The sequence below is a fragment of the Ammodytes marinus genome, assembly GCF_949987685.1.
Source record: "Ammodytes marinus genome assembly, chromosome: 10".
NCBI classification, from domain to species: domain Eukaryota; kingdom Metazoa; phylum Chordata; class Actinopteri; order Uranoscopiformes; family Ammodytidae; genus Ammodytes; species Ammodytes marinus.
Genome location: NC_137214.1, coordinates 10,246,065 through 10,269,185, shown reverse-complemented (window position 1 = coordinate 10,269,185; position 23,121 = coordinate 10,246,065). Strand labels below are relative to the sequence as shown.

Here is a 23,121-nt window from a genome sequence, read left to right as displayed (position 1 = left end):
CGGAAAACCTTGAGCAACAGCAGTGCAATACCAGAGTACAAGTCCAAAGTACTAGTAGTGTACAGAAAGGCTAACTCACAGCATAGGCATAATCCATTCGCAGCCCCACTTCTTCTTCTGCGAACACACATTCTTCATCTAAATTGGCTTGGCCAGCTCCAGTCTCACTGGAGATACAATTCCCTGTAGGTTAAATGTTCTGTTGCTCTTGTAAATGTACTGCCTCATCCTAGTTTTTATTCAAATGTATCCACGGCACAAGCAAGCTTATATAAACCAACCAGCATAAACAGTTTCTCTATTTATCAATATTGTGACTGAGATTACATTTATATTAGAAACCGACTGTGATAAATTGATTGAACTTTACATTGTTGTCAAGTAGTCTCTTGAATTTCTTAGGGAGGGTGAAAATGATTCCAGTTGAGAAATATGACCCAGTGAAAACACACATCACAGAAAAGGACAGGGCACGGATTTAATTTACACAGACTTTAATATCTTTATTTACAGATGAATCATTTTGACATATCTATCTGTTGGCGTCGTTTAAGATGATGCAATATTTTTTTTTTTTTTTCAAACTCGGTTTGAACTATTTCCATCCGGGTTGTGACATGTTGTGTTTTCAGTTGAACATGTTTTTTTGTTTTTGTTTGTTTCTCTCTCAGTTTTAAAAACAAGAATCCAGATGTATTCCTGCAGGTAGGCCAAAGCCAAATAAAACTGTTTCTTTAAAAATGTGGGGAAAGAAAGGGAACATTTGAAATAAGTCATGTCGAGAAGAGGGGTGGGGATGGGCTCTGTTTTCTTTCTTTTTTTTGCTGCAGGAGCTTTGGATTTTGTCAGAGTTGAATAGGGGGGAATGTGGCATGACAATGAGAATGAGCTACTGTGTGAACACCTCAGTGACACTTAATGGGTAGATTTTTCCAGAACATGGAATAAGCCTTGTGCTATTCTTCGTCTGAATAACTCTTTTCGCTGCCTGGCGCACTAGATATGTACTTTCCAGTAAGAACTCTCAGTGATTGAACAAGATCATTCAAAATCATTCATTTCAGGGAACCCTATACTATTGTAGTACTCCCCAAAAGAGTGTTTATTATGCAAGTATGAATGAATACGTGACATAAGTGATTTTGAATAAGGCATGAAAAATGTGTACCAATTTAAAAATGTGTTTCAGCCTAGGACTTGGCTTAATCCCTGTTTAGAAAAAAACGCCCCAAAAGTGTGTATAAAACGTGATCAGGTCTAAATGAGCCGTCACAGAATGGCTTGACTGTCTCCTACAAAACATTTTTCACAAATGAAAGTAAATGCACTGCATAGGCAAGGATCAGCCACCGACAGCCGCTTCTTGGACACTGCAAGGAGAGCTGGGAGACTGGCGGAGCGTGGGTGGTTGGGCGGGGTCGAAAATCTGACATTTGCTTTAAGGGGGAGATGTGGTTGAAACTTCTGCTTGTAGCGCCGAGCGGAATGTCAAATGGACTTAAAAGAAACCAGATAAAAAGAGCTCACAGAGCAACTGACTGGGAGTGTGGTACAGCAGTGGTGATGAGCTGAGAGTTGAGATGCCACACAGAGAGGGGATGGGTGGAGAGGAGGAGTGCGGAGGTGAAAAGTCCACTGTGAAAGAGAGGATGCATGTAGAGGGTAGAGGGGGAATCAAGAGGAAGATGAGGATGATGAGGGTGTCTTGATTCAGTTACTGAGCAGGAGCTCTGTCGCCGTCTCCACGTCCCAGGATTTCGACGACAACGCCACTATTACTGCATTCTGAGAAGAAAGAAAAAATACAGTTGAGAAACCGTTTTTTTTTTATATATTCTGCAGCAGAATTCACTAGGGCTGGGTATTGAAGTTCGATACTCCTTTTTGGCACCGTCCGAAATGCCACCATACCATCGACTATTGAAAAATGTCTCGTCGGTCAATAACAAATTTCAAAACCTAAGGGGTTTATCTCATTGAAGTCATTGAGCCAATACGCATGCAGCAGGCTTGATGTGCCAAGATGTAAAAGTACTGGTTATTGGCTGTGTGTAGGCATCACAATACATTAGGTTACAACATGGGTTAAGCAGTGGGCCTTACATACTGATTGAACTTTTCATTTTGCAATGAAAACTACTTGAACTGATTCGTTGTATTGTTTACATTTTGTTCTTTCTTGCTGCAGTGGCTCAGGAGATAGGGCATTTGTAGTAGTCTGAAGGCAGTTCAATGTTGGCTTATAACCGAAAAATAAAACTTAATTTAATGTGCAATGTAATCTTGTTAAAACTGATTTCATAATTCATTGCTATCGAAAAAAGTATTATTCAGACAGGAACCTATAGTGAGGTCAAGGTACCAGTATCTGTATTTGATATCAAAACATTTTGAACGATAAACCTTGAATTCAGCCATGCAATGTAGAGTAGGTGAGGGAAAAAAAAGTTAAGAAATGCTTACTTTTTCAAAGCCCATGGAACAGAGTTTGTCTATTTTGCGCGTGTACTCCGGACTGGAGACTGGCGCGCCGGCATAGACATGAGACCAGAGCCTCGCCGTCTGTTTGAACATCTCTGGGTTCTGCTTATACTGTGTGATGAACAAATGTAAAAAAAAAGAAAAACAAGTTTGTCTGAAAAGGGTTCATTATACCATTGTCAACAACTGAAACACTGTGCATTCCTACTTAGTTTAGATCACCCTCCGAATATCTGCCTACGAGCAGAAGAATAGCACATGTAAGACTCATTCATACAACTTTGTGTATGTAGCTACACAACAGATTTACAATGAAATGATCTGCAAGATGTTGATGCTGCTAAGAAATTAATAGCCAGAGGAAGAAGTAGAGCTGCCAGAATGTCATTTCTGCCTGGCTTTCTGTTTCCATGCTCCATTGTAGACATTTAATGCAGGTGTAGATTTTCCATCATAATAAAGTATTAGTATTTAGGTGGAAAAAAAAAACTGCAGCTTCATACCATGCTTTCGACTCAACATACCTCATTTAAAAAAAGGGCTAGTATGTAGTGAACAAAATAGTGTTGCATCATTCCTTCATGCAAGTTGGTAAACGTGTGATGACTTACTACGCTTGGGACTTGTCATACTATGTAGTACTATGTAGGGGAAGGTGGGGTGATTTGTGCAACTTTTTACTCAAAGTGATTTTAAAGTGAGGCCTTGACAGTTATGTCTCCAACTCAAATATGTACATATATTTCAGGATGTTGTGCATCCCTGGCAATAAAAACTTTGGATCTGGAATAAACTGTTTAAGAAATATAGCTTTCGGAAAAAAAGTTGTCTTGTCGCACAAATCACCCCACGTAAGTCACCATCATCATCTTTCTGGCCATCTGAACTCTCATCAGTGGTGTCGTTAAGTGGAATTGAGATGTCACTCTCTTCTGAGCTACTGTAGACAATCACTTTCTTTTGGTGACCAGCGTATACAGCCATGCCACTGGCACAACTCTCAGAAATGTACTTTGCACTAGTTGCTCCGTGCTTGTGGAACCAACTGCCACCTGACAAATGTGATTCCCCCTACATTTCTGCCTTTAAATCAAGGCTCAAAACCCATATGTACACCCTGGTGTTTCCTCCCCATTAACCTCTGCACTACTTACTTACCTCTGCACTACTATCTGTGTTTATGTGGATGTATGGGCTTTACGTCTTTTATTTTGGTTATTGTTATTTTACCTTCATTGTTTACCTACTGAATGCACTATGTACAGCACTTTGGACAGTGCAAACTGTCATAAATGTGCTTTTATAAATACTAGTGGTGGGCCGTTATCGGCGTTAACGTGCTGCGTTAACGCAAAACTCTTATCGGCGATAAAAAAAAATATCGCCGTTAATCTCTTATTCCACCTCCTGTTCGGCTCAGGGGAGATGGTTCCCTCCAGGGCCGATGGCTGTTCGCCGTCAGGGTGAACCCCCTTCCGTGTGTTCTCTGGTCGGGTAATAATAGCCGGGGGCCGTTGTTGACACTTGAGGAGCCTTTATTGCAGGAGTGAAGCTTCTCTCACACACCCGCCGCTCTCTCTCTCCATCACTTGCCCACGACACACACCACCTGGCTGCAGGATCGCTAATGTAACACTCAGCGCCAAACCCCCTTCACAAATCTGTCTATTCAATGTTTACTTATGAATGTATCCATGTACGTAACTCTGACATGTACATAACTTAATTTATTGTTAATAATATGGTCTGTTTATAAATTCGGCATATGATTAAAGCATCTAAACGCCCGTAATCATGTTAAACGTTTACTGTTTTTAAGTTATTAATGCCACTCGCTCCCGCAGATACACAGCAGAGGGAGGTCTTATATTCAGCCATTGCTAAAGGGAGTGCTGTATTATGGAACGGCCGCTGTGGTACGAAATTCCAGTCTCAACAATGTTTCCTACACGAAATTATAACTCTAGCGTCTACAGCCCGTTGTTTTCATGTAGTGTAACTTGTGTAATGTGTTACATTATTCAGCTGTTGCCGTGATGTCGGCTAACGCTGATGCTAATGATAACTAGCTCTCCGTCGCACAATAGACTGTAGGTTGGTGTTGCAGCCAGCTGTTAGGTGAAGCGCTGTCCCACAGGTAAAAGCCATGGACCTATAAAGCCTGTCCAATATTCACTCTAGTCCAGCTTCTTGAAAAGTTTATAAGGACTTTATTATTTATGTAAAAATTATATTTAATGTTTCACTTGAAGCACAAAAGTAATGGCTTTATTTTCTGTTATAGCCTATAGCCTACCCAACAAATTAGTTTTTTCGTTTTTTTTAAGCACAAAAAACAGTGCAATGTTGTGATTTTTAGCCTTATATCTGATTAAATTGTTAGAATATTATTTGTTCGCAATAATTAGACACTCGTTCTGATGACGAAATGAAAGCCACCTGGCTTGAGAAACACGTTCTCAAAGACTTACTTTGAGTCATTATTTAGGGAGCACACACATATTATGAATGAATTCAAATGAGCCATTTTAATCTAGATTAATCTAGATTAATTCCAAAATTAATCTAGATTAATCTAGATTAAAAAAATTAATCTATGCCCACCTCTAATAAATACATTTTACTTACTTACTTACTTATAACTCACCCAGGCCCTTGCGCACAAATCACCCCATCCCCAGAATTTTGGATAATAGGCATGATGCAGCAATTTAGGGTTGACATTGTGCTAATTATATAGACTCAAAGTGTAGCATACCAAAGCACTAAAACATGTGTCAAATGTTTTCAAACGTGTCTATAATTGTTCAGACACAATAATCAAAAAACCTTGATCATGGAAATTTTACTTTGAAAGGCAAAACACAGTTTTTTGAGCTTAAATGTGCTTATATCTTATTCCTTGTGTCTCCCTTCTTTACAGGATGAGTCAAATGGATGGCTCTTCTTAAATATGTGGTCACATTTCCAATTTCTTCCACGGTTTTCTAGAAACAATGGGTTTTGCAACTTCCAAAATGCACAAATCACCCCACCTTCCCCTACTATGTTATTTAGTAGAGTAAAGTGAAGCAAACAGCTCACATGTCTGCCTACACATGATATTCCACAACAGCTGCCCTTTACTAACCCTGCACGGACTGTATAGTGCTAATGTGCAACATCTACCTGGTGTACAGCACAGAGAAAACGCATAACGCATCCACCACCTATATGAAGACATTTAAGGTAACAAGCTGGGGTCATGCACGGGTCAGCCTGACATGAACTTGTATAAAGCTCAGAGTTGCATTCAAGACCAAGATCTATTCATTTTGACAAAAAAAAAATGCAATTGTCTTCCTTATTTAGAAAATTCAAAATCCAATACACCATGAAAATGAATTATTCCTCGGGATTATCCTTTAATATCAATCTAGCTTTAATGAAAGTAATAAAAAAATATTTTGATACACACTGAATCCTGTCTGAGACGCATATCATTATAGTATTAAGTCCATGATTAGAGCGATCCCTTATGCAAATATTTTCTTTATGTCACTTCACAAGAAAATTAAAAAGGTTGAAAAATACCTTATCACCATGTCCTTGAGCCTTACGTGACATTATAAAAAGTCCTATTTTGTCCGACCAACAATTATGTCCCAATATGATTCAATTTACTGTAATATCAGGCCAGAAAAGCAGAAGCATCTCACATTTGATTACATGTAACCATCATTTCCTGAATTTTGCCAGATAAGTCCGTAAACAGGCACGGCTCTATAATCATATAAATAAATAAAAAGTTGTCCGACTTGGTAGCTGATCCAGTTAGATTAAATGATGCTGACACAAACAAGGAGTGTATCATTTTTTTGACAAATTCTTCGAGTATTTACAGGTTCATAAATTTGAAGAGTGGATATTTTCAGGGTGGTGGAGAAATTCTTCTTGAACAGTCTACTACAGAGGTCTCCAACCATAGCAGGATAGCTCTGTATGTGCTAAGGTTATGAGAGTTAGTGTACCTGATACGCTGTCTCATAACAAGTTGAAAGTTCTTGGCGTAATCAGTGTAGAAATCTGTCTAGGCAGCTAACTGTAATTGAAGCCTTTTCACAACCAGAAAATATTTGAGCTATATATTACAATAACCAAACTCACACTAGATATCTAGTTTTGGATTGCAATGAGTCCAACAATATACATTTCTTGCTCGGCTTGAAAACTGAAAAAAATACTAAATACTAATACTAAATCCATGTTAAATCTGCCAAACAGTAAACACACATGCACACACCCACCTGATTGGCTACCACTGCGTCCTGTGGATCATCTGGTTCTGCGGCTGCCAGTAAGGCTTGTAGTGACAAGAGGACCGTCCTCAGTGTCATAGCTGCTGCCCTGAAAGAACACAAGGAGGTGACTGTTTAGTGCTGCATCACAATTAGGTAAGCCTTTAACATGGACTCCTACAGATGTGTTTCTCCAACATTTCTAGCGATGAGGGAATATTTTCAGTGCTCCACTTTAGAGCTGCAACAATTAATCGACGAATTGATTATTAAAATAATCGCCAACTATTTTGATAATCGATTAATCGTTTCGAGTAATTTTTTAATAAAACATTTTCCAAATTCTCTGATTTCAGCTTCTCAAATGTGAATATTTTCTGGTTTCTTTAATCCTATTATGACAGTAAACTGAAATCTGTGTTTTGCACATAACAATACATTTGAGGACGTCAACATGGGCTTTGGAAAATGTATCAACATTTTTCACCATTTTCTGACATTTTACGGACGAAAACACTAATCGATTAATCGAGAAAATAATCGACAGATTAATCAATTTTCAAAATAATCGTTAGTTGCAGCCCTACTCCACTTGATACTGGACAATCTCATCTTTTTAACTCTGTTGCGCTTTTATATTGTATCATCAACGTATATAAGTAGGGAGGTTGGATCAATGCATATTGGGGGCTAGTTTAGGATTTTAAAGATGGAATTGTTGACGACCATAAGAACAGCTACTTAAAATATGGCTCTGGCTTTTTATAGTCTTACACGCCAAGAAAAGTATTTTGCAACTGTATGACGGATGGAGAATGTCAGGAATGCAGGCGCACACTCACTCACCACTGGTCTTTGAGAATGTCCAGACATATTGCACCTGTGACTGAGCTGATGTTGGGATGCCAGATCTTTGAGATAAACCGCACCTGAGGGTTTAAATTAAAACGCAAGATAAGCACAGCGATGGAACATTGTCTGTAAGCAACGCCCACAAAGACAAGGAATGGGTGTCATCAGACAAAAAAATGAATTCCATCCTACCTTGGGTGGATTGAATGGATACGTCTCTGGAATTTTAATTTCTAGTTGATATCTACCCCCTGGAAGAAAGATAACAATTATTCAGGAATCATGACAGGGCCTGTTTTAAGCATGCAATAATAGGAGGAATGTTAACTTGGTAATTGGTTTTAATTTACATGACCAAGTATGAAAAGCCTCTTGAGATTGGCAGGTGAGGCTATTCTATATAACAAAGCTGTTGTCAGTGTCTTGAAATTTCACATTGTGCAACCATGCATTCAGGTGAGCACGCCACAGTGTGTCTTAATGAGCCACTCACCTTCATATGGTGTGTCAGGTGGCCCTGCTATCTCCCCCTTAAGTTCTGTGAAGTTCTCATCCACCAGATCCACCTTTATCTGGTTTTTGCTCGTCTGAAAGGCAAATAGGGCATTTTTAACGTTCAGCAGACGGGCACACTGCAAACTGTCAAACTCAAACCTGCCTATGCAGCATAAGTTGACACCCCTAGTCAGCAGCGTTAGCCAAAGTAAACCTTAACTTGTTGCACTGCACACACGTTACGGATCTACATAGAAAAGCCCCTCTTATATTTGATCAGACGAGACGAATGTATTTAGATCCAGGGGGACATATTTGCTACGCACACCTTTAGCACTGCACGCGGAAAACACCTTTCTCTGTCTGTCAGCTAACACAGCTAGCTTGGTTACCAGAGCAGACAAGGTAAACGATAGCATACCAGCGATATGAGCTTCAAACTCATTTACCATGACAAATTGTTTGCTTACAACACTAACGACCTTGGCTTAAACTTCCCCTCACGGTAGCACGGTGAGGGTGAACAGTTTGCGAAGCCGGATGCTCTGACGTGTTAGCCGAAGCTAGCAGCTCGAGTCGGTGATTAGGAAGCTGACAGCTGAGCCCCAGCCTCGTCATTAAATAAATGGTGGAAAAAACAGTTAGCAGCCAACGCGACCAACCAACCTCTTCGCTCTTGAGCACCTCCTTGAATTCCCGTTTTATCCTCTGAACTGCGATGTTGGCCATGGTTCCCCCGTGTTCCCGTCCGGTTGGGGCCTCGCCTCCGTCCGACCTGACTAACGTTAGCTCTGCTGCTCTGACTGCAGCTATGCAATACTTTTTTGGGGGGGGGATACAACCTGGAAAAACAACAGATGCAACGATGTTCGTGAGTAACGTCAAGTCCCCGGGTAGTCCAGTCGAGATTGTAATTCGCTGAAATAGCTCAACGTGTATCTTTCATCTCAAATGTGTAACGACACAATGGTTGCTGCTGCTGAAAACATTTTAATACCAAACTGCATGCAGTCTGGAAGGAGAGGATGGTCATGTGATCTCTATTGCCATCCCAAGCGCCGTCTCCGATTGGCTGATCCGTTCACGATGAATAATGTATGATCGTCATCATTTTGGTTGTTGTTGTTGTTTTTATAAGATATACGGTGGGGTAATCGAAGTCATAAGGTTTAATGCAAATTCAAAGCTGATGTATGTTTCCATGCCGCATTGTAGACACATAACGCAGGTGTAGATTTTCCATCAAGAAGCCTATTAGCATTTCAACCTTTTATTTACAATATGGTACAGGCGATGATTTTAACACTCGTGTCACATTTTACACTTATCTACACAATGTTACCACCACCGGCTGACTTTAATAATCTTTATTAAGGACTCAGATGGTCCACTCACATTCAACATACACACACACACACACACACACACACACACACACACACACACACACACACACACACACACACACACACACACACACACACACACACACACACACACACACATAAAACACATTAAAATACATTACTCAATAAAACACTGTACTAAAATAGGTGCAAGCTATCATGCGGCTCATGCCAATGCTTTCGAAGCCCGGATGTGAACCTATAGCCCATCATAGGGTTGGTTAAGGCTATGCTATTTTCTGATACATCCAATCGACACATGAAATTGAACATTAACTTTCGTAACAGTGCCTGACATGTAGCCTAGGTACATTAGACTAGAGGACACAAATAACTGGCTGGCACTGTGCCACCTAGGAACACAGAGCAACAACCTCATGGCATCATTATATGCCACTCTAAGCCTATGCATACTTCTCACTCTGTAAGAGGACCAGAGATGAGCTGTATACTACTGTACTGTACTTTATTAGGCTACATGCAATCATGACATTGACACATTTTCTCCATAACGGACATCATATCTGTGCAGTTAGGTAAAGGATTAATTTTTATTTACAGTAGGCTAGAGTCCACATTTTCTCCAATATGTACATGTACATAATTTCTCATAGTTATACAAATCACTGCCTACAAATCTGTTATTTCACAATGTTTCCACTTTAGCTGTAAACAGGATTTTCACACAATGATGAGCAGATTACATTTGATCACCTTTTTTTTTGTCAAAAATGCTCCAAGATGAAGCCAAGCAAGACTGTTCTGTGAGGCAATCTAAAGTAGGACAGCATATCCCATGCAGCCCTGTGAACACAGAGAGTCTGTTCCTTTCCACTGCTGCAGGAAAACAGCAAGCAAGTCTTTATCAACTCATGATCCCAGTTAAACCAGTGTTGCAAGAAGCTGTTCTTCAGCAGACCCCGTTTACGGAAACTACATTTCCTCCACTGACCCTTTTGTTAACTTTTCTCACATTACACCTGACAGGAATAGGCTATATATATATACAGCCCCGGCAAAAATGAAGAGACCAGTCTGGATGTTTCTTAAATCTTTATCTCTAAATTACTTATTGAAAATGCTCTAAATAATGCTCTAAATGACAATATTTGTATTGTGAATTTGGTAGAAATGTTGTCAGTAGTTTATATTATAAAATCAAAATGTTCATTTTACTCAAACATAAACCTCTAAAGAGTAAAACAAGAGACAATTAACATTTGAAGTAGTCTCTTAATTTTTTCCGGAGCTGTATAAGTATTGTTCATTATTTAGATTTTTGCAAATGCTTATTCCAGTGAAAACACTTGATTTTAAACCAAGTGAGTTGCTTCTTTTGAAATTTCTGGACACTAACACTTTAGCATAAGCTGTGGCATACCTTTTGGTATTCTTCCAATTTCTTGACAAAAGATGTTCATGTTTGATTTTGTTCCGTCACTGCTGCAAACTGTGACACTAGGGGGCATAATTGTCCTATTGGAATTCACAAACAGTAAACATGCCTCACACTTAAAAGTGTATACCACTTGAAGATAATAAAATAAAATAAACTGTACATACAAAAATTGGCACAATCCACATTTCAATCTGAGCTAAACTTACTGTATGTCACATAAAATATATTAAAGTTACATTACATTTTTTTGCTTATCTACACAATATAACCACTACCAACTGACTATTACATTACTAGAGTGATGCCATTGATATGTTTCCATAACAGAGATCATGTCTAAGTTATGTAAAGCATTTCTTCTCCTTTAAAGTAGGCTAAACGGCAAAGCTCACAAATAAACAATTATACACGTTTGTAAAAGAACATGTGTGCCAGACATAAGCTGCTTCTTCTCATCGTCATAAACAGTGGAAACATGCTAACAAAATAGCTTCTTATAATTCTTCTAACACATCTTTATAGCCCGTCGTTACAGTGAAATGGTTGGAGAGACTTTCACTCAACAGCATTCATTGGTAAACTGATCACACATCTGCCACAAGCACAGATGCAAGCATAGTTGGACCAGACACAATGATAGATCATTGTCTCCTCTTCTTCTGTTAATGAGCCACACACAGTTTGTCTCTTGACACATTAATGCCTCTGCAGTTTGCATTTAACAGGTGGACACGAGCACACAGGGACCTCTTCCCTTCTCCTCCTCCTCCTCATGCTGCTCGCCCCCCTCCCCCTGTCGCCTCTTGTTTGGTCTCTCTTGGTGGCGATGACGAAGACGATAATTGCTGCCAACATAGCAGCTGTTATCAGGAGGCAGCCTCCAAAGACCAGCATGGCTTTGTTTTGGAACATCCACACACACACGGAGCAGGACCGGTGGTGCAGCTCACTCAACCTGCTGCAGGCCTGTGTGGTGTTGTCGTCGGGGAAACCGCCACGAGTGATGATTTCTCTGTAGACGTCTACGGAGGCTTTGGCTCTGGACTGGTGCTGGGTGGAAGTGAACAGGCCAAACTGGGGGGCGTGTCGATCCTGCAGTTTCCACACGTAGAAGCCCTGCAGGTTGACGCCATCTAATTGGCGAGCTGTAGATAAACAGAATAATTAACCATCATTCTTCCAGAAATATGAATAAAAGAGATATATAGTATTTTTCCACCAAAAAAACAACCACGTGTTAAGAATGTATGCCTCACGATTAACCCATGTCAGAAAACATCACGTATGCATGTGCAAATAAAGGTATGCTTATAGGGGCAATAAAGGGCAAAGTGTGAACGCAACACCGTCGCTCTGCTGGTTTGCTCTTCCCTCCTCTCTCTTTTTATGATCCTCGTTTCTCATCCAGTCTGGCTTTTATAGTAGTAATGTGGTCATAAAGCCTGTGGAGCTGTGCCTCTGTATAACATGCAGAAGTCCATTTTAGTTCTTCTATAAGGCCTACAAAAAACATTCTGGATCGTATATAGGGGGAATTTACATATACGCGGATTGATAAAGCAAGAAAGAAGGATCTCAAATGCATGTCTCATACCTTTTAAGGTAACATGCTAATTTTTAGGTTCAAAATTTGAATTTTTGGTTTTCTATTAGAAACTGGTTTCATGGTGCAGTGTCCAAAAACTATATACTTTATATTCCTCACAGTGCTATTGCTAAATCTCCTCTTTTCACCCTCTGTCTGAAACGCTCCGTTTTAGAGATATCTCCTGTCTCCAGCCTAACTTCCAAAAAGCCCTGTCTGCTCTGATTGGCCCTGAATCTCACTGCCGGTTTGAATCTAGCTGGCAGTGAGATTCGGGGGTATCTGGGGGTAGTGCTAAATTAGGTGGGGCGGGGGAGTGGCTTCTCCTCTTATGAGGTCATAAGGGCAGGGAAATCTGACCTGGGTTTTTGAACACAGGTTTTTAGAAAGGTGGGTTGTTTTTTTCTCATACTTTAGGAGTCTCTAGTCTCACAGTGGAATTAATGTTGAAAAAACATTAAAAAGTGTAATTTGCATAATAGATGACCTTTCAAGGCTTCCTGCAGATAACTCCTGAGATAGTGTTGCCTTAGTTTGTCCTCCACAGGCGCCTGATCGTCGACCCCACTAGCTGTGACGATGATGGGCAGAGCCCCTCCGTATCTCTGGCTGACCCAGTTCAGTGTCTTCCTTAGACCCCAGGGCACCAGAGCCTGCCCTAGACCAGAGCAGGGCCAGGTGGGATCAAAGAGGGTCTGACAGTCATGATCGGGAGATTGCCTCTGCTGAGAATTGGCCTGTGTGCGGGGATACGGAGTGACTAAACGGGTGGTAAAATGGTTCAGCGCGATAAAACCCAATGTTCCTCTCAGCTCCTCACGCTCAGTGTCAGTGAAGCTAGGTAGAGGGGATCCAGGGAGGCCCATAAGCCTAGCCCTCTCTTCCAGATAGGCCTTCATTTCTTGTGGGTAGTCCCCCTTGCCATGCCTCTCTTTGTATCTAGTCCCTAGCAAGGGGTCTAAGAAGCGACCAAGTTCAAACAAAAGGAATCTCTGTGCCGCTGCTGTGTGGGAGTCAAGAAAAGGGTTTGCAGGTTGGGCCCAGTCTGCGTGTAATGCGAGTGACACCAGTCCTCTCTGTTGACTAAAGTGTTCCCTCTCATACAGCCTCCAGGCTTTAGCGTGAGCCAGGAGAAGGTTGTGAGCCGCCTGGTGCTTCTCTTTCCAACCGGAATAAACATCTACCAGTCTGTTTGGTTCATTGATGGTGATCCAGTATGGAACCCAGGAGCCCAGATGCTGGTAACACAGTGCCGCATAATCCTGAAAGGCCTCCACAGTGCTGTGATTGAGCCAACCACCAGAGGCATGCAGAGGCCCAGGCATGCCCAGATTTGGAGCTCTGTGGGTGGGGTAGTAGAGGATGACGACAGCCTCCAGGTCCAGCTTCTTGAGCTCGGTCAGGACACACCGGTAGTACCTTTTAGATGTAATAACAATGTGAAACAGGGTTATAGAAGAAAGTTGAATGTTTTTATATAAATATATAGCGAGAGAGAGAGAGACACTAAAAAAGCACATGTTAAATTCTTCTGTTTATGTAAAAGATTTATATATATACATTTAATTTTTGTTTTTATTGCGTGCCAAAACAAACCCATGCTGTGTCTTGTAAATTTACAATTGCAATTTGAAATATCTTTACATATTTATAATAGCAAATGTAATATTTTCCTCTGTCTATAAAAATGTGTTTTTGAATATTAATTTAATTATTTTTTGTTTTTTGTATTGCTAAATTGCTTTGGCAATGTTAACTCTGGTTTTCCATGCCAACAAAGCCCCCTTGAAGTGAAGTGAAGTGAAGTGAAGTGAAGTGAGGTTTTTGCATCTGGCTTACGTCTTTGCTGTGAATCAGGTTTTCTAATTGAAGTTCATTGCATTTGCAAAGACTGAATTAGTAAGTGACCGTCCATTTTTGTGTATTTCTACCTCAGAGCTTCTGTGTTCACATTGGAAAGGTCCCCATGGGGTAGAATCAGTGACCAGTTTAGGGCAAAGCGGTAGTGAGATGCCCCAGTGGACGCAAACAAGCCAAGATGACCACGGATGGCCAAGTAGTCAGTGCACTGCGCTTTTCTAGTGCGCATCTTAACCCCTGGGACCGGACGCAATGATCCATCTCCTGTCAGATTCCAGCTGTACACATGGGGGTCAGTGAACTGTGGCGAGAAAGGGTAAAAGTGGACCTACAATAACAGAAAGACATAAAGAATATCAGGGTTATTCTCATTGCACATCAGTAGAAATCCCACGTTTGTCATCAGAGTTTGATCTCTTCCTTTTTACCTGTAAAGTGGAGTCAGCAATACCCCAGTGAAAATCACAGGGGAACCGGCCTTCGATCTCTCTTGAGGTTTTCTCACTGGGAAAACCGTTGTCAGCCACAACTCGCCTGTAGTACTGAGCCGTGGTCTTTGGGGTCCTGGTCCGGTTTGGTTGGCTGAAGTCGATGTAGAAAAGGCCTCGCCTGACAGTAAAGCCGTAATTCCACTCAAATCCATCCACCAATGACCAGGCAGAGTAGCTGAACACCCGCACACCATCAAACTTGATAGCTGTGAAAGTAAACACAGCAATAAAAAGGGATAGAGTTGTGTTTTGCTGACATCATTATATTGTCTAATCATGATTTGTTTGCTCTTTCCTCTGCGTCTCTTACCTTGCAGTACCTGGTTTATGAACCTCTTCATCAGGTAAATAGCCACGGTGTCCTCCTTTCCCACACTGGCCTCAGAAAACCAGCTTCCCTCTGCAACCAGCACCCTGGGGTCCCCATACTCCATCTTTATCCAGCCCAGTGTGCGCCTCAGGTCAGGGGCCACAGTCTGCCCGTACTTTACCAGGTCTCTGCCCAGGCGGAAGTTGTTAGGCCCAAAGGACAGAGCGAAAAAGTCAGCCGTTCCCTTTACCCAGAGCTTCTCCTCAGGGGAGAATGTGGGTAAGAGAGCCCCGTGCTTGATTTTTAAAGAGACAGGGTAATCCCCTTCACCAAAAATAGGGTTGGCAAACCAGCCGAGGACAGCCTCCATTGATTGCTGGCAGAATTCAATGTTAGCAGCTGTTGCTTGGCCTCTTTGAGGCTCAACCCAGTGGGATCCCAAAACAATGGACACTTTGCCCTTCTGAGCTGGACGGAAATGGGTGTTATAGGTGTGCCATGCTTTGGCGTGGGCCTGGAAATCGAAGCAGACACATTATTATGAATCCTAATACACAGTTGATGGTGGCTGAATTCCACTTTGCTTTTGTTTCAAGTTTGCGTTGTTGATCATGTCGACTCTTACTTGAACAGAACAAAGCAATCATTAATATTATTAGTAACAGCTGTGTTTTCGCTACTATAGCAAGTCAAAATGTCTGCTCTAAAGTCTGGCAATTAAAACACTGCAAACTTGAAAGTGTTCACAGAGCTCCGGGACAGCTGTACAATCCCCTAAACTTGTTAGGATCCAGATGTGTAGCCTATTAAATGGCAGAGTGTAAGTAATAGATTGTATTTGGTTATCTACAGTAAATGCAGTAGTTGACGAAAAAATAATTTGTTCTTCTGCCCCGATTTGGGCTTTTTTCCCCAAAAAACTTAATTAAGTTGTATCATATCTTAATATGCTCTGCCACAATATATATAATTAATCAAAAAAACAAATAGGATGAATGACGTTCTTTCCTTAGCGGAGGGGATACGGTAATCTTGAAAACCATCTATTATACACCAGAGAATGACTATTTGCTGTTTGCAATATGCGCAGTGTTTGCTGTAGGCCTCCACCTACCATCTGTTCTAGAAGACATGAACCTAAGTGAATATTAATGAGGCGTATCTCCATGACTTCCTGTCACACAGTGTTTCTCTCCAGCACAAAAGTGCTGATGTGGTAGACTTTGACCTCAATGTCTCTTTAAGTGTCCTGTTTACTGATCGCAAACCTGTAAAAAGATAAAATACGATCAACTTGACACCGAGGCGATAAAATAAAAAGTGAGCAAAAGGGCTTTGCACAAGTTAAACTGTATGTGACAATGCAATTCATTTCATTGCATTGTCTTTATTATCATTTCAGAGCAGTCAGGTTTAGTCTGTGTGTGCTTGACTGTCTTGTGACCTTAAAAATCAACCGGAGAACATTCATTGACCATCGTGAAGTGATAAAGTTGCAGAAGTTCAAAGTTTACAGACAGTCTGTACCATTGACGAAAAACCTTCACATGCTGTCATTTCCAGACTAGGCAGCGCCAATCAAATAACACTGCTTAATTTACCTTGATCAAGTTGTGGGTCACCATGAGAGAAACTCCCAGACCCCCTGTCTCTCCAGGAGCGTGCACTCCTGTCCCATAGCCCTGTACAGCCACCAGGTATGGATTATGCATCGTGAGCCAGTACTTCACACGGCTCCCGAATGTGTGGAAGCAAAACGCAGCGTACTCCTCAAACAGTCCCACCAGCGTGTCATTTCTCCAGCCTCCATAGCGCTCCTGTAGGACTTGTGGTAGGTCCCAGTGATGGAGTGTGACTATGGGCTCAATTTTCTTCTCCAGGAGCCTCTCTATGAGACGGCTGTAATGCTCCACGGCAGCTGCGTTGGGCTGACCTCTGCCATTGCCATCAGGAAAGAGTCTGGGCCAAGAGAGAGAGAAAGAGTAGGATCTTACACCTAGGTACTCCAGTGCATCCACATCTTCTTCCCAGCGATGGTAGCTGTCACTGGCCACATCGACAGTCTCGGTTGTCAAGTTACCGCTGACAGCAGAGTGGGTGTAATGGTCCCAGACGGATGGGCCTTTCCCATCTCGATCCCAGGCACCCTCTGTCTGGAAGGCAGACGTCCCCGAACCCCAAAGGAATCCTGAAGGGAAGTTGTCATTAAGGAAAGACTGGCCTTCGGTGATGGGGTCCGGCTTGGGCTGCCGCCAAAGCTCCCTGCCTTGCCCAAGAGAAGCGGCTGCCTTGTTCCCTCCGCACACCAGCAACAGGAGGGGTAGTAAGAGGCACTGACATGTGGGAGGTGAAGGATGGCTCGGCATACTGAAGTAGTCTATGTTGTTTCAGAAATCCACTTCATTGGGGTAGTTTGTTGCTGTCAGAGCAATTGCTTTGCTCAATGACATATGTCCTCCTGTGGTAAACAAAAGATCCATGATGGTGGAGGACGGACGGGAATGTACGCAGCTGGGAACGAGGAACAATATCAAGCTTCGAGGTGTTGTAGTATCCATCTGACAACCTGGTCAGACTTCCCTATCTTGTGCTCCCGCTCAGCCCCTCCCTATCACACATAATGTTCACACACACACATACAAAGGTTGAGTCCACACACATACTATATCCACACACACACTTGTATTGCTATACTTTTGATTTGACAAGTTTCCAGGGAATTATTTTCACCTGTAATTCCCCAAAAATACTTCATCATCCTAAGATTGTAGCAACAAAAAGAAACAAAAAACATTTGAAAAGCATAAAGAAGTTATTTCGGAGCTATACACACATGCTCGTGCACACACACACACACACACAGCTCTAACCATGCTGTTGATTGCTGTAAAATAGGTTCTTGTGTCAATAATTAGCTTGTACTCTGATCTCAGCTGCATGATTTAGAAGAAGAACACATAGCTGCCTATCTGTTTTCCTACAATCTACACATTTGTAGTCATATTAAGTTGAGTTTTCAAGCTTAACGTTTCACAAATCACATTTTCAACACCTTATTGAGGAGGTGTATTGAAGGACAATACAATGCAGTGCATCCTGAAATTGGCTGTTATCTGTTGTCTGATATAGCCAGAAGCTGCACGACCACAGTGATCCTCCACAATTTGATCAAACCACGCCAGGTGAGAACAGTGACACACAAATCTCATATGACCTTAATCCATTTTAGTTCCACTTGCCGTATGAGCAACGACCACTGATCCGAGCAAACAGCAGTTCAGCTAGACTAAACAACATTGCCGGGAAGTGTTCGTTAGTGTGTGTGTGTGTGTGTGGGGGGGGGGGGGGGGGGGTGTCATGTAGTTGCCCAGGATACACTTTGCTTCAAGGCATTAGTTGGATAGGTTAATTGAGTTGGGAAATTTTCATCTACTACCCAGAATGACCTCAGTGTGGTTGCCAAGATACAACAAGAAAAAAACCTTATTAACACCAAGCTTCAAATGTGTCATTACTGCAACAGTCTATACTGCACACACACACACACATATTGCAGTTTTGTCCATGCTGAAAAAGGGATGCCTTCTCTGTAGGTTGCTTCCATTTTTTTCCACATTAAAAGGGTTTTTAGGGAGTTTTTTTAAATCTAAATCAAGGGTCTAAAGAAAAAGGGTTGCATACATGTAAAGGCCCATGAGGTAAATTGCTAATTGTGGTACTGGGCATTATAAATTGAATTGATTTGACTTGAACCAACAACTCACAACAACCTTACACATTACCGACATACATCATGTTGATAGTTTGGTATATTTGTGACGGAGCACTGTCATGAATGTGTTCCTGTCCAATGGTTCTTCATGGTGTTAAAAAAGAGGAATCCCTTTCAAACAAAGCACGATAAGAACAGAAAGTTATCCACTTCTTAATACCGTAGATTTATTTCAGGAGAGCTGAGTCAACTATTTTGCTTTCACTACCCAATTTTATCCTAAAAGGATCCAATCGTGAATATGAAGAAATGGAAGAGCGCCCTTGCATGATGAGCTCTGCAGAATAATTGGAGAAGTGAAAAGAGGATGTAGGCAAGATACAATTTGGATAGGGTTCCTTGTTTGCTTTAATTTCCATGTCCGTATCCTCTCAGAAATATAGTACTTACTGTATCAGGAGGGGCTGTATATCAGAAAAACAAAATGAGAGGAACAGGCAGAACCCATTCCTAACTGTCAACCAAGCTGATTGTCTATTGAGCCAGGCTGTTTTTGTTTTGTTGGTGCACTTTTATTTTTCAACTAAGGTACTTTTGAAGCTCTGCGACCTAAAGACTGAGCACAGCAAATTCAGTGAAGTGTTTCTGCAGAAAAAATCAATCTGATCGCGGTACAGGTAGGTGCACTCTTTTGTCTGTCTAAGCATTCTATAGTGGTTGTATTTAGAGTTAGCATGAGTTATTTATTTGGGGTTCCATTCAATATATTTAAACTTTCAATTTACAAAGAAAAGCTCTATTCAAATCCAAATGTCACTGTGGCTAAAATAGCAGAACATTTAGATAACACAAGTTAACCCAAGCAGACAGAAGTAATGTAGAAAAGCACTATCCAATTTTTAATGGTTGAAACTATGCATTCCCTTACTATGCATTTGCACAATTCAGTATTTAAAATGTGACTACGCAATTAACTAAATAGATTTATCCATCTTAAACTTGGTGTGGGTTATGTGGATGCACTACTAACCCTGACCGTATGACTAAATAAAGAAAATGTATTGTCAATTAAACGACGAAACAGATATCACTACAGGTAAAATATGGAAAAAGAATAACAATCTAACTATATGCTATACCTTATGCAAACTCTGCTCCTCAGACTGCCCAATACAGCAGTCCTGCAATACATATAACCTTCATGAAGGTTAGATGTAAGTGATATATGAAAACAAGTTTATTATTATCTTATTATGTTTGGTTTTTGTTAACACTTTTGCAAAGCTATCGACTGACTATGATGTGCATTACTTTTTGTTTCTAGTATTTTGTCAACCCAATTAATATACTCTATGAGCTCTAACAGAAACAACTCGATTTAATGCAATACAGTTCAACCGCATCAAAAACTACAGTACATCCTTCAAAATAACCATGAATGTAAATCAACACTTCCCTAAAACGGTTTCATAAAAATATACCCTCATGGAGGTAGGATTTTTTACAGTACCGTTGCAATACACTGTATTAGTTGTACCTATTTGTTTCTAATACAGTGGAAATTGAGTGTATCCATCAAAATAACATGGATATTCATTTTACTTTTATCCAGGCATACAATGTGGCCTGTGACCCGTGCCCTGTGGCCGGCAGTAGCCATGTTGCTGGGGCTCCAACTGAGTTCTTCATCCCCTGACCAAATCGTGGACCGCTCATCCAAAAACCTCTTTTCAGTCCCGACGGACCTGCCGAGGACGGTGGAGTCCTTGGACCTTTCACAGAACCACATAAAGCAGCTTCACCGAGGAGACTTCAAAAATGCCCCGCTCCTGAGGATCTTCAACATTTCCTGGAACGGTTTGGAAGAGATCGATCCAGAGACGTTCCGGGACACGCCACTCCTTGAAGATCTGGACCTGTCACACAATAGGCTGAAGAAGCTGTCGGGTCAGCGCTACCTGCTCTACACACAGAACCTCGTGGCGCTCAATTTGGCTTGCAACAACTTCCTCTCAATGACACTTGGGAGTGAGTTCAGTTCCCTGGGAAAACTGGATCGATTAGCACTTGGGGCGAAAAACATCAGTATGGGTGATTTCAAGAATATTGCTGAAGTGAAACTACTTACCCTGACCCTTTCCCTTGAGGTAGAACTGGGATATGAAGCAGGCAGCTTGATGGATGTTCATGCCCAAAGGCTTCAGTTGGCCCTCACTGGCGTTGAAATAATCGACCATGATCTGTTTGCTGACGCTCTGTCGCTCTTTACCGAAGTGGAGTTGATGAACTTGAGAGATGGCTACCAAGCCCTCCGTGAGCAGTTGAGAAAGAGAGCAGAAATCCACACATCTAATCTTTTTTTAACCAACGTCTCAATGAAATGGGACGACTTAACTGAGTGTGTAAATGTAGTTCTACGTACATCTATAACCCATATTGAGGCCTCTGATGTGACATTATCCAGTTTGCCTCGACAAGAAACCAATGTGGCCGAGTCATCCAAAGTGAAGTCTTTCACAGTCAGAAGGGCAACGGTCAGGGATTTCTTCTTTTCACAAGAGGCTGTGTACAACTTTTTTATCAACATTCAAGCAGAGAGTTTAGCATTCGTTGAGACTCCGATTATACACATGACATGCCCAATGTCGCAGAGTCCCATCGTCGAGCTGGACTTCTCATTTTGCGCTATCTCAGACACCATCTTCTCCAGAGTGAATTCCACAAGAATTCTTGATTGCGAGAATCTGGTTAACGTGAGGAAATTGACTTTGGTAGGCAACAATCTCAAGAGCTTTCAGGTTCTGAGCGAACGTATGCAATACATGACGTCCCTGCAACATCTGGATCTCAGCCTCAACTCTTTGGTTTACGACGGTCTGCTAGAATGTGTGTGGCCTCCAAACATCACCAACATGACTCTGTCTTCCAATGGTCTGACAGACTCTGTATTTAAATGTCTGCCAAAAGGAACGGAGACACTGGACCTCCAGAACAACCAGGTTTCTGTAGTACCATTGTCCATCTTGAAACTGGCAAACCTTTTATATCTGAATTTAAATGCTAATAGGCTGCGGGACCTGCCAGTATGCAACGGTTTCCCTTTACTCAACGAACTTCTGCTTCGGTCAAATTCCCTTCATGCCCCGTCCGTGAACAAGCTGGAAAGCTGCCCCAAACTAAAAACTCTCGATGTCAGTAACAACCCCTTTACCTGCACCTGTGCTCTGAGGAATTTCATAAGTCTTGGCATCAAGTCTGAAAAGAATAGTCAAACGGGGATAACATTGTTGAACTGGCCATTGGACTATTTCTGCACCTACCCAGAGTCCACCTTGAAAGATATCTCCATCCCAGAGATCTCCTGTAACGTTGGTCTCCTAGCCGCCACCATCTTGTGCCCAGCGGTGTTGGTGATCATCGCAGTTATGACCTTGTGCCATCGTTTTGATGTTCCCTGGTACATGGGCATGATCTGGCAGTGGACCAGAGCCAAACATCGCGCCAGGACGCGACAAGTTCGACCCGAAGATCTGGTGGGCGTCGAGTTTCACGCTTTCGTGTCGTACAGCCAGCAGGACGCAGATTGGGTGCACAATTCCCTCCTCTCCAACCTCGAAGGCCCCGCGGGAGGGCTCAGAATCTGCCATCACGAGAAGGACTTTGTGCCCGGAAAAACAATCATCGAGAACATCATCGAGTGTGTGGAGAAAAGCAGACGCTCTTTGTTTGTGCTCTCCGCTCACTTCGTCAAGAGCGAGTGGTGCCATTACGAACTGTACTTCGCCAGCCACCAACGCCTGGCCCAGGGCTCAGACAGCGTTGTGCTTGTGTTGCTCGAGCCCCTGCCCCAATACCTGATCCCATCCAAGTATTACCAGCTCAAGTCCATGATGAGACGACACACATACTTAGAGTGGCCCCAAGACAGAGCCAAGCACAGGCTGTTCTGGGCTAACCTCAGGGCTGCCCTACAGGTGAACCTGCCAAATGTACCAGTCACAGAATCGGACCAGTGATCGCGGAAGTTAGGGGTAAAAAAGAGTTTAAAAAAAATTGTTTTCTTTATCACATTGGCATACTTTCTTGAGCTATAGTGACTGATTTAATGTTTAACCCTTCCATGCATGAATTAGAACAAAACATTTGCTGCTGATAATTTACCAACTCATTATATGCCCTCTGGGATATTCTGAACTACTTTGTACTGAGGCATTGACCTACACTGCCCGTTTGGAGGAGAAATGCAAATTTGT

General features: G+C 41.9%; 3 protein-coding genes across 3 annotated transcripts; 1 reads left to right on the top strand and 2 right to left on the bottom strand.

Moving 5' to 3' along the window:
- Nucleotides 1-477: 477 nt before the first annotated feature.
- ube2ka (ubiquitin-conjugating enzyme E2Ka) lies at nt 478-9,105 on the bottom strand. Its single transcript, XM_080035089.1, has 7 exons — nt 8,772-9,105; nt 8,104-8,197; nt 7,803-7,861; nt 7,605-7,687; nt 6,768-6,867; nt 2,464-2,592; nt 478-1,785 (listed from the first exon to the last, which is right to left on the bottom strand). Exons 1-7 carry the CDS (start codon nt 8,832-8,834, stop codon nt 1,711-1,713), a joined length of 603 nt encoding a protein of 200 aa, XP_079891215.1. The 5' UTR covers nt 8,835-9,105; the 3' UTR covers nt 478-1,710.
- Nucleotides 9,106-11,459: 2,354 nt separating this feature from the next.
- On the bottom strand, nt 11,460-17,522 carry klb (klotho beta; the record flags this gene model as incomplete). The annotated part of the gene is made up of 6 exons (XM_080035312.1): nt 11,460-12,055; nt 12,983-13,914; nt 14,427-14,683; nt 14,784-15,052; nt 15,157-15,670; nt 16,758-17,522. 6 exons carry the CDS (start codon nt 17,520-17,522, stop codon nt 11,607-11,609), a joined length of 3,186 nt encoding a protein of 1,061 aa, XP_079891438.1. The 3' UTR covers nt 11,460-11,606.
- A 1,906-nt stretch (nt 17,523-19,428) lies between these two features.
- Nucleotides 19,429-22,884, top strand: tlr1 (toll-like receptor 1; the record flags this gene model as incomplete). The annotated part of the gene is made up of 2 exons (XM_080035101.1): nt 19,429-19,545; nt 20,481-22,884. The coding sequence occupies exon 2, from the start codon at nt 20,488-20,490 to the stop codon at nt 22,882-22,884; it is 2,397 nt and encodes a 798-aa protein (XP_079891227.1). The 5' UTR covers nt 19,429-19,545; nt 20,481-20,487.
- Nucleotides 22,885-23,121: the final 237 nt, after the last annotated feature.

Excerpts from the sequence above, each read along its gene's own strand:
- ube2ka (XM_080035089.1), bottom strand. The coding sequence starts at position 8,834 with ATGGCCAACATCGCAGTTCAGAGGATAAAACGGGAATTCAAGGAGGTG. Across the intron at positions 8,198-8,771 it reads AGGTGCTCAAGAGCGAAGAG|ACGAGCAAAAACCAGATAAA; the intron begins GTTGGTTGGTCG and ends TTTGCCTTTCAG. Across the intron at positions 6,868-7,604 it reads GACATTCTCAAAGACCAGTG|GGCAGCAGCTATGACACTGA; the intron begins GTGAGTGAGTGT and ends GTGTTCTTTCAG.